At 48.5% G+C, this 11,726-nt stretch overlaps 1 protein-coding gene across 1 annotated transcript; it reads left to right on the plus strand.

Annotated features, from left to right (window-relative positions):
- Window positions 1-149: 149 nt before the first annotated feature.
- Window positions 150-11,300, plus strand: B3GNT7 (UDP-GlcNAc:betaGal beta-1,3-N-acetylglucosaminyltransferase 7). Its single transcript, XM_088131749.1, has 2 exons — window positions 150-309; window positions 10,022-11,300. Exons 1-2 carry the CDS (start codon window positions 299-301, stop codon window positions 11,211-11,213), a joined length of 1,203 nt encoding a protein of 400 aa, XP_087987875.1. The 5' UTR covers window positions 150-298; the 3' UTR covers window positions 11,214-11,300.
- Window positions 11,301-11,726: the final 426 nt, after the last annotated feature.

An 11,726-nucleotide genomic window follows, 5' to 3' on the forward strand; every position in this document is an offset into this window, starting at 1 on the left:
ACCGCTCGGACCAGCCGGCTCGGCGCCTGCTGGGGCGGCAGCAGTGGCGGCGCCCGAAGGGTTAAGAAGGGGCTGAGACGGGCGGGTGGCCGGCGAAGCCGCTCGGCTGCGCTGCGCTGGGCTCCACCTTCCACGGGAGGAGACCCAGGCAGCCGCCCGCCCTGCAGTGGTGGCCAGAGGACCGGCAGCGGCAGCGGCGCGCCAGACGCCTGGGCTCGCCCCGCCGAGCAGCAGCGGCAGCGGCAGCGGCAGCGGCGGCGCCCTCGTCCCGCCCGCGCCTCCCGTCCTCGCGGCCAGCATGGTCCCCTGGTAAGTGGCGGCGGCGGCGGCGGCAGGGTGGCGGCTCCGCTCGCGCCGGGGGGTTGCAAGCCGGCTTCCGCCGGGGCCTCGCCGGGGCCCCGGGCCCTCCCCTCCCCTCCCCTCCCCTCCCCTCCTGCCCAGCCCGCCGCCGCCGCAACTCTGGCCCGGGCGCCCTTTCCCGGGGCCGGAGCAGCCCCGCTGGGAAGGCGAGAGGCGGCCGCTGCGCACCTCCGCGGGCCCCGCTCCGTCCCCGGGAAAGGCGCTCGCCTGGACGGCGCCGGCGGTTCCCCGCTCGCTCGCCCGCTCGCTCTGCCGGCGGCTGCGGCAGGCTGCGCGGGGCCGCCTCTGCTCGCGATCCTGGCCGGGGCGAGGGGCGAGAGCCGCAGCGCTCCCCCTGCCCCTGCCCCTGCCCCACCTTCGGACCTGGGGAAAGGGAGGCTCCCCGGGAGAAAAGGGAAGGTGCTGCTGGGCTGCGTTCGCACAACCCCCGGCCTTCATCCCTTTTCCGAGTTTGCGAAAGACTGAGCGAGGGCTTAGCTAGCCAAATGGGCCGATTTGCACAACCCGTGAAGCCAAAAGTAAAATAAAACGCATTGTGAGGAGGAAGCTCAGGTTGTGTGAATGGATTTTCTAGTGTTTTTTTTAACGGACCTGGTGAAGCCTGAGGTGTGAACACAGCCAAAGACTGAAACTTTGGTTTGTCCCCTGGCAAAACACCTTCTGTTTAATTCTGGGGCCCTATTCCCAACTTCTGAATAACTCGGTGTACGAGACAGCCCTAAACTGGGTAACTTTCTTTGAAATTGCTGCTTGATTGGAGAACTGGGCAAATTCCTGCATGTCTGCATCACTCTAAGCCGTGGCTTGGTTTACACGTGAACAAATCACAATGGGCTGGGTTTAGCCGTGACATTAAGCCAAAAAGAGGGTTTAAATGCCGCAAAACCTGGATTCACACATATCAGAAAACAAGCCACAATCCTCCTTAATGAAATACCTCAACTTTCTCATTCTCTTTCTCTAAACTTCCACACATCGTTGCTTTGAGCAGAAGGACTGTAGTTAATCTGTGCCCAAAGGGCAAACCCTGTATAAAAGGGAGGGGGTGGTGATGGTCTCTCTTCTCTTCAGTGTTTCAAACATGCATATTTGCAGTTTCCGAAACAGAAACTTCTAACAAAATTTATCAATGCATTTTCATGGCATTGGTTAGTCTTGGGACAAAAATATAATTTTGTACAACCTTCTCTGGATGTAACAGAGAAAGCAACTCAGAGCGTGTATCTTTGGACTTCTTTAGAAATATGGATCTTGAGGATAACTTAATGCAAATGGTGTTGGCTCTCAAGTGACCAGAAATATGGCATATTCCCAAAATCCAGAACTCAAATTTCCGAAGATGATTTTTGTATCAAAGGTTGCTTTGGGGAAGGCTTTTCTGAGTTAGTCTCAGGACCTTTGGAAGACATGTGTTTGAAAAATTGCATGGCAGTTTTTTTTCCCCCTTAAATCACATGCTTAAGTTTCGTTTCACACTCCCCGTCTGAACATCTGCCTATTTTCCTGTAATAGGCGGTTGCGGCTCTTGGAACAGTTTTAATGGATAGAATGTTAGTTGTGATAATCGGGGCCTGGATTAAAATAGCGTTCCTGTGTGGTTTACCTAGCCTGACGCTCCTTAGCTAGATCTTTTGTGATCTTTGGTTGTTTGTATAGAGATTTCTGGTGTAATTTGCCAGATATGATGGTATTTTCAAACCATTGTTTGATTTCATTAAATAATTGGAGGGGGGGATTAAGTTTTATACACGTGTTGATAAAAAGGGTGGGACGTGGCCGCAGGCAGTTTGAAGCCTTAAAAGAATGTCAGGTTCAACAAATTACCCTGGATTATAAATTACAAGGCGGAATTTGAGCCAGAAGCTGGTGAGTTGCAGCTTTTCAGAAGATGCCAACTTCTGCTAATGTAACTTTGTACCTGATTGTGCAAAGGTGGGAGTGCCTCTGGCCATGCGCAGAGTAGGCTCCCCCCCCCCCACTTTGTATGACTCTGCATTCCATGTACAGTAGTTTCCTGGGTAAATTTGTTTCCTTGAAACTAATAACTGAGTCAATAGATCACCCTCTGAATGACCAGGGTGATTTTCAGAATAGGTGGTTATCATCCTGCTCTCCGTTAACCACAATCCAGCCTGGTGGCTTTATAAAGCTTAGAGTTCTCTCTGTCTTCCAAAATATGGGACTGCTGGTCCCTCTTGCATGGGTGTGGTAAGTACTGCTGTAGTCATATGTAGACACGATGCTGAGCCATGGCTTATGATTTTGCATTCTGTATGGTCAACATCATGTTTGAATCCAGCTGTAATTTGTAACCGGGTTTCGGTCTCCCCTCCTAGATGTGGGCCAGCAGCAATGAAGCACTGCCTCTCTTGCATTTGGTCTGGATGTACTCTTACTTAGAGTAGACCCTTTGAAGCCAGGAGAGTTTTAGCTAGCCATTTCTGAAGCTTTTTTGATATAACTGAGGTCTACTCCGGGTTTAATGTCCTGGGATCGTGCTGAACTTTGACTGCACGTCAGCTTCAGGGCTCTGCGAGGGCTCTGATTTTCTCCGGATGAGCCATCACTTTTATTTTCTAAAACAGCTTTTCAAATGTTGACACGAGCAGTGCCTTCTGTGTGCCTCCTGTATCAAGGGCCTGTGGTGCACAAGCGCGGCTCTGTTTTAATTGCTCTGCAGAAGGCGGTGAACAAATACCAGCTGAGGTTAGCGGTTATTTCATGGGGAAAGACCTAAGTCATAGGAAGAGCTGTGTGTTAGAGTTGCCCAAAGGAATCTGTGGGCCAGCATTTGCTTCCCACAGTGGCCAACCAGTGGGATGAGAAACCCGCACGTTGGGCTTGAAGGCAAGAGACGGCTTGGTGGCGTTCTCCAACCGTCGGAGGTCAAAAGCCCATTGTGCCTTGATCCCTGAATGCAATAGGGATGGTCTTCTCCACTCTGAATTTCTTTTATTTGTTTTAAAAGACAGCTACGCCGCCGGCGAGCACGGCTAGTTGGTTTTTCAAACTCCCAAGCATAAAACGGCTGTCCGCTGCTTGCTTTTCATGCATTGAAAGAGAAGGCAGACGTCTGCTTGTTGAACTTGGAGAAGTCATACCTGATTTCCTTTGGCGAGGCTGATCCTTCTGTTCGTTGGGTTGTTTCTAAGGGCCGCACAGCTCTTTCCACCACGGGCTGCAGCACCTTCTGGGAAAAGAGGCGTATCATTTTTTGCCTCAAAGATCCAAAGGATGCCTGTATCTTTTAAAAAGGGCATCTCCGAGTGCTTGAACGATGGGTCGAGTCCTCTTTGTGCATCTTCATGCATCTGTGCCTTCCTTCTGCAGCTGGGTATGTGTCGTGGGCCCGTTTTCCCCCCAAGATAAAATTGAAACAGTCTTAAAACTACAACCCTTCAAATGGATGTTTTTTCACTTGGGGGGAAAAAAAAGCAATAAATTGTGGTTATTATTGGGATCCCCAGGGAGGGTGATTAAGGCTGCAGCCATAATATACTCCCTGGAGAGCGTCCTAAGGCCGTGTGATATTTCTTGGAGGTCGGCGTAGAAGCCCTGATACCATCAAGCCTGCTTGGTGGGGAACCCAGATTTAGGGAGCGCGGAAAGGAAGGTTTCTGTAAATGGCCTGTGATCGGCTGGGCCTCTGTCTGCAGCAGTCTTCCTGGGCTAATGAAATGAGGAATCGAGCCACATCATGGTGGTTTCCATAGGAATTGATGAGAAGGTGAAGGGACAAATAAGATGGCTAAATAAATAGGGACATGTAGTGCTTGTATCTTTCCATTATGCCAGCGGGAGCTGATAGGCCCTTTTCCTCATCCTGGCCCTTTGCAGATGTGGAAATTGCAGCTTCTGGAGCAGTGTTTCTCAACCTTGGCCGCTTGAAGATGGGTGGACTTCAACTCCCAGAATTCCCCAGCCAGCAAGGGGAATGAAGTTGAAGTCCGCCCATCTTCAAGCGGCCAAGGTTGAGAAACACTGCTCTATGTCATTAATTGCCAGCCTGAAAGCTGAACATACAAAATCTAGGAAATACAACCTATTTCCGGGTCATCTTGATTGAAACAGGAGCAAACCGCAAGTGTTAATAAGAACAAAAGGAGAGGCGGCATTTAATTGCAAATTGTGTGAATTTCCTTGGGGGTGAATGGCTAAGAAGGGACTGTAAAATACTGAAAAGAACAAGGTTTTAAAAAAGAATCCTCCGTGAAAGTCAAATGCAAGCCAATGTCCTGTTCCTGAAATATTTTTTCTTCAAGCTGCCACGTTGAGAAGCGCTGCTCCGGAGGGTTCGCGTGAATCTTCCGTCTTCTCTTCTCTTTGCGCTCCCCACATCTGTCGGTCTGCTGACTTGCATGCTGGGCTGAGAAGGAAAGGCTGGGCAGGGGAGCCCAATTACCTGGAGGCCAGGTAAAATCGACCCAGGTGTGGTGGCCTCCACCCCCCGCCCCATCATTCCCATCCGTTTGTGATCCAGCGTGGCTTGCAGACCCAGGGCAGGTTGTGGGATGAGAGCAAGGCTGGGCTCAAATTGGTCGGGTTCCTACGACACACTTCACCGGGTCAGGAGAAAGACTCAGCAGTAGAACATGCTAAGCTGACTTGGGCTTGGCATGTTGGCCAACCCAGCCCGTGGCGTTCTTTATGGTTCCGGTTGCTGGATGAAGGCATTTCGAGAGTTGGGCTCGTTTGCGTTTCCAGGCGTTGTTGCAAAGGCTCGGAAAAAATATCCAGCCAGGGCCTTTTTAAAAAACATCGAAATGGAATTTGGGAATTTTGGTGGAGGGGGTTAGAAAATTGGAATTCCTAAAGGAGCTAAAATCTTTCAGCCCAAGGACCATGAAGAAGCAAATGGTGGTATTCAGATTAGGCTTGCAATCTGGTTACAGTACGGCAGTGTTTCTCCACCTTGGCACCTTTCAGGTGTGTGGACTTCAACTCCCAGAATTCCCCAGCCAGCAAAGAATTCTGGGAGTTGAAGTCCACACATCTGAAAGCTGCCAAGGTGGAGAAACACTGCCGTACTGTATTAAACTATTTGGAGAATTGGGTTAGTCTGGAGTTCAGTGTATTGTTCAAACAGTTTAGGATTGTGCAAAGCCTAAAAAAAGCCATCCAACCAGGTTTAGCACTATCCTGACCTTGCATGCGGTATAACTGCTCACCCAACCTAGTGAACCGTGTTATGTGCCATTGCACTAATTAGAAACAATAATGTTTCGAATCAATCCAAGATACTGTACAATTCCAGTTGCAAATTGTGAAAGTACAGGAATGCAGAAGGAGGAGCTTTCTGAATAACGGGGAACCCTTAGCAAAGGTAGGTCGCGAAGGTCCTTTGTTTTCCAAGGACTGGGCACGCCACAGCATAGCAAATCTGCAGAAAATGCTTTATTGCAGCACATACCGCACACACCTTCCCCAACCACAGACGCTTGCTTCCCACCCCTCCAGGACTTGCAAGGGGATTGTTATTGTTGCTCAGTCATTAAGTCGTGTCGGACTCTTCGTGACCCCATGAGCCACATCGCACCAGGCCTTCCTGTCCTTCACTGCCTCCCTGACTTTGCTCAGTTTCATGCTCATTGCTTCAGTGATGCTCTCTAACCATCTCATCCTCTGCCGTCCTCTTCTCCTTTGGCCTTCAGTCTTTCCCAGCATCAGGGTCTTCTCCAAAGAGTCCTCTCTTCACATTAGGTGGCCAAAGTATCTCGAGCTTCAGTATCAATCCTTCCAATGAGCAGTCAGGGTTGATTTCCTTTAAGATCGACTGGTTTGACCTCCTAGCAGTCCAGGGGACTCTTAAGTCAAGGCATCAATTCTTCGGCACTCAGCCTTCTTTATGGTCCAGCTCTCACAAGGAGATGTTGCCCTGCAAATACGTCTTTAATACTCAGTCCTTCAATACTTAGTTCAAGCAAAAGTCTATAAAGTGTATAGAGTCTATATAAATATACAAAGTCTGTAAAGGGGCATACAACCTTTGCCTTTTCCCAAACGTTCTTGCTCTAGTTGAGATGAGGTGTGGCTTCAGTGTGGTTCTTCTTCTAGTTGCTCCTGAGCTCCCGGCAAAGCCCCAGGAAGGACCCCCACCAGGATCTGGCGCTCCCCATAACTTGTGGTCCTGGCCGTTGAATGATGATCCTCTTGCCTGCTTGCCATAGCTGTCCCGCTCCAGACGTCGCCTCCGCTTCCCTGTCTGTCTGCCCTTTGCTTATCACCTTTCCCCCTACACACACCTTCCCCCCTCTGTCTTGGCACTTGCTCTTCTAATGCTGGCAGGTCCTTGGCCACGCCAGGGTGGGGCTCGTGATCACGGCAGCTGGCGTGCCCGCATGGATACGTGTGAGTAAAGGTGGAGTTAGGGAAATGAAGGAAATGGGGTGAGAAGCGTTTCTGCCCGGCTGCAGCTACTTTTCCCAAGCACAGACAGCAACTTCACTCCCTCACACCGGTCTATACCAAACCAGCCTCCTGACTCTTGCCAAACCTGGATTGTAAGCACCCCAACATCCATCTCTGTTACTGATAGCAGATTTCTAAACTGGCAGTGATCCTGGCTGAAGAGCTGGGCCTGGTGAAATGAGTTTAAATCAGAAGTTTATTTGATCTAGCTCTCTCCAAATAGGCATGCTCCAGATGTGTGGACTTGGACTCCCAGAATTCCCTGTCCCGCACAGCCAGCCCTAAGGATTCTGGGATTTGAAGCCCACATATCTGGAAGGGTGGTGTGGATCATGCTAGTTGAGTAAAATACTAATCTTACTTAGATTAGTAACACCCCTACTGCCACCGCACGCAAAAAGATCAAATTTTACTTCATTGGATATAGAACTCCCTGGACAACAGGATTGTGTGTATGTTTGTGTGTGATAGTGTTTCACGCTGTTTGGCAGCCAATTTTCAATCCTGTTTTTTTTAAAAAATGTATTTAAAAAATTGGCATTGAACATTGGAATATTTTGTGTATCCGTTTTAAGGAGCCATGCAAATGCCATAAAAATACATTCATCCTTTTCACTGATAATTTTAATTGGACATTGATTTCACCCTTCTTGTTATACAGTTTTAATGGGTAATTATATGAAATATTATTGCATATACTGTACACGAAAAAGGGTATATTAAAGTATGTTTGGCTAATTAACTGCTTTTTTTGCACTTTCTCTGATTTTATAACCTCCTTCTTGGGGCCTCCCCTTGAATTATTTTCTGTTTGCTAATTTTATAATTATAATTTTACAACTACTGCAATATACTTTATATCATGGCTGTTTCCATAAATCTGCTTTATGACCGTTGGATCTGGCGTAACTCAGGGCCTGGATTCCTTATCTCAGTTTCTCTCCACAAATAGATAGCAGTTTCTCTTGACTTCTTGGTATAAATCAGAACAGACCAATGCATCCTGAATCGAGGGTGGAAGGGGAAGTTCGTAATTCTTCCCTGTAGTCATTATACAACTGTCACTTATCTTTTATTGGATTCATTGACCAGTGTTACAAATAGGAAAAAGAAAATAAATTGCTACAGGAAACCTGTTATCAAAAGAATCAGCTGGCAGAACAACTTAAGTCACAGCTTTGCACAGTTGTTGGCTCCGAAAGATATTTTGCAACCTGAAATGTAAGTGAAGGGTTGACATCCCTTACAAGATAATGGAGGTTAAATTTAACTGTATGACCCTCAAATTTGGAAATACCTGGGGAGAGCGAAGCGTGTCTCGGGATATCATAAATGGGTACAACTATGATCATTAGTACTCTGCCCGTCTTTTTAATGGGATTCCTCCTCCAAACTAGTGGTTTCCATTTTCCATAGATAAATAAACTCTACTTTTGCTGGGGAAAATCGAGAGGGTGGCCCATAAAAATTGAACTTGAGAACTTTGATGAGCCCTTGGAGGTCTCCAGAAACCTCTCCAGATCTTGTAACTCGTCTCCACAACACAGAGGAAGTCTGCTCCCTAAGGCAGTGTTTCTCAACCTTGGCCACTTGAAGATGGGTGGACTTCAACTCCCAGAATCCCCCAGCCAGCCATGCTGGCTGGGGGATTCTGGGAGTTGAAGTCCACCCATCTTCAAGTGGCCAAGGTTGAGAAACATGGGTTTAAGGGATTCCTGCGCTGAGAAGGGCTTGGACTAGATGTGCCCGGAGGTGCTCTACAGTTTGAGTTGCCAGAAGGCAGCTCCTGTTGAGTTAGAGAGTCAGACCCTCCCCAATGTGGTAGGATTATAACCGACCTCCTTCCTGCCTTACGGCAAAGATTTGCTCTCAAAAATTCAAATTACACTAGTTGCCAAACCCAGGCAAGATATTTAGAGCTGAATCACATTAAGCTCCTTGGAGTTACAAAAGGGACTGAGATGGGCCACGGATACAACTTAGAAAATTAGGAAGCACCATGACGAGATGAATGTCCAGCTCCCTTTTCCATAATACTCAGTTTTGTTTTTGTTTTTTGCTGGGGAGGGGGAACTTGAATTTGTGGCCTTACGCAGGTGGGGGGCAAAGAAATATTTTGTGCAGCTTATATGAACACCTGGAATTCATAGCAGCAACCTGGTGGCGTCCACTAACTTTAATCAGCTTTAACAATTTCTAGCCCCGTCCAACGTACCTTCAGCCATTGGTGACTAATTTCCCTGCTGGCAAAGTAAAAATGACCTCCGTGTACAGGAGCAGTATACCTGAATACCAAGTGCTGGGGGAAATAGGGGATGACTGTGTGATCTTGGTGCGCTTTTGGGAGCTGTTTTATCAGGGTGCTCAAAATAGAATCCACTTTGGTCTGATCTTGCAGGACAACCCGAGTTCAAACCATGGGAAAAAGGGGGCTCCCCTTGGAATGGATGGCAGCTGTTCAGCGGGGTTGAGGATCTGGGAGCCCCACTTGAAAGGGAAAATGTGCTTTGCCTGGTCTGCAGGCTTGCGTTGCTGATCTTCCGTGCGCATTCTGGACCGAGCGCATGAACCCCCCTTTTCCTGCTTCTCGCTGGGGGTGGGGGGGTGAGGGGGGTGGCCAGCTGGGAAACAGTCGCTCTTCTATTTGGGGAAAGGCCCCAGTCAGCAAACAGAAACCTGACTGTCTTTCTGCCGGTTTGCAACGGGTGGCGGAGCTAGCTGGAATCTGGGTGGAAATCGGACACGGCTCGGGTAAGGTGCCAGCTTCGCGGAGGGAGTCGCTTTCCGTGGCCAAAGACAGTTGCTGCCACGGCTGAGTGTCTCGCAAGGCGCGAACGTTTGTGGTTGAGGCTGGGTGGCTGATCCGTTGGTAAAATAAGACGCTACGGTCTGCCTTATAGCCTTGCTGTTTCTCCGGCTGCGCTTCATTTAATTTATCAGAGTTTGCCTGTGGAGGGCAAGCCCCCGATACTGGCTCTCGGAGGCCCGAGGGACGGAAAGCCAGGATGAAAGGCCTGTGCACGGCTTGGAACGCCTTGGTGTGACTTTTACAAATATTTATCCGTTTTGCACCCTAAACTCTTCGAGTTCCCTGGGAAACCACTAAAGAGGGACTGAAAAATCTGGCCAAACTGGGAAAAGGGGTTCTACGTTCGGCGTCAACTTGGCTCTGCCACATTTTTCCGTTGACTAATAAATAACATTTGGGTTGATGTTTCCCTTGATTCTTTTCTGTCTCTGTTTCTCATGCCAGGAAGAAGACCGTATACAAAAGCTTGCTTCTGTCCTTTGCACTGATAGTAACAGTGACGGTGCTGCAGAAAGCCACCGTCCCCAACCAGCTCTTTCAGAGCCAGCCGCACAAATTGCTTTTCTCCCAAGAGTCTATAAAAGCCCAGAAGAGAGATGAGGTGATGTCCGTGGCCAGCAATTTCTGGAAAAAGGATATTGCTGTTTCCCAGGACGTTGAAGAAACAAAGGAAGAGGTGACTTCGTGGGATGTGACAGCCATCAACTGCACGGCCAATCTCAACTTCACCAAGGACGAGTGGTTCAGAAACCTGGAGCCCAATTTCCAGCAGTTTCTCCTCTACCGCCACTGTCGATATTTCCCCATGATCATCAACCACCCAGAGAAATGCACAGGAGAGATCTACATGCTGATTGTAGTGAAGTCCATCATAACTCAGTACGATCGCCGAGAAGCCATTCGTATGACGTGGGGGCAAGAGAAAGAGTTGGATGGCAAAAAAATCAGGACCGTCTTCCTCTTGGGCGTGGCCTCCAAAGAAGAGGAGAGGTCCAACTACCAAAAACTGCTGGAGTACGAGGATCGTATCTATGGAGACATCTTGCAGTGGAACTTCTTGGATAGCTTTTTCAACCTCACCCTTAAAGAAGTCCATTTCCTCAAGTGGTTCAACATCTACTGTGACAACGTCCAGTTCATCTTCAAGGGCGACGATGATGTCTTTGTGAGTCCTGAGAACATCCTGGAGTTCCTGCAGGATCAGAAGGAGGGTGACCTCTTTGTGGGAGATGTCCTGATCAAGGCAAAGCCCATTCGCAAGAAGGAGAACAAATACTATATTCCCAATGCTTTGTACAACAAGAGCCATTACCCACCCTATGCAGGTGGGGGTGGGTTTGTTATGGATGGCTCCCTGGCCAAGCGACTCCACAAAGTCTCTGAAAATCTGGAGCTGTATCCCATCGACGATGTGTTCTTGGGGATGTGTCTCGAAGTCCTAAAGGTGATGCCTGTGGCTCATACCGGCTTCAAAACGTTTGGCCTTGTGAAAAACAAGAACAGCCGAATGAACCGAGAACCTTGTTTCTTCAAAAACATGTTGGTGGTCCATAAACTTCTTCCGAGTGATCTGATCATCATGTGGAATTTGGTCCATAACAATTTGTCCTGCTCCCAAAAAGTCAACATCCTTTAGCTCTTCCGATTTTGGTCTAAGAGGGAGGTGCTGGACCCCAAAGGTCCTGAGGAGATTCTCAGACTTTTCCCTTCTCATGAAGTTGAAGGAAAACAGAAAAAACATTGGCCGATGTGGGGAAGGGGTCTGTTGAAAAAAGTTAGAAAACGGGGGTCTTTTTCTCCTATTTTTTGTTCCCCTGTGGGGCTTTTGAAGGATACAGAAAAAGACTTGACAAGGTGGGCTGAAAACGGCAATAGAAGGAACTGAATATTCCTGGGGAGATGAAGGATGATCACCCCACATTGGGTAGTCGGACACGCGCATCTTCCTTTTTTCATGCCCTTTTGTGGTGTGGTTTTCAGCTGAAGGCTGGTCCTAAAGCTAAGACGTTTATTTCTAGCTGTGAGTGTGTATGTGTGTGTGAGAGAAAGAGACAGAGAGCGAATGTGGTATTTCCAAAGCTGGAAAAAAAAATCTGCTGTTTGGGGAAGAAGGAGATAACTAAGATGTGAAAGTGCATTTTGGGGTTGT

The sequence above is a fragment of the Python bivittatus genome, unplaced genomic scaffold (assembly GCF_059951505.1).
Source record: "Python bivittatus isolate LINGU-HERP-01145 unplaced genomic scaffold, Pbiv_v1 ctg000980_np1212, whole genome shotgun sequence".
Classification (NCBI taxonomy): Eukaryota; Metazoa; Chordata; class Lepidosauria; order Squamata; family Pythonidae; genus Python; species Python bivittatus.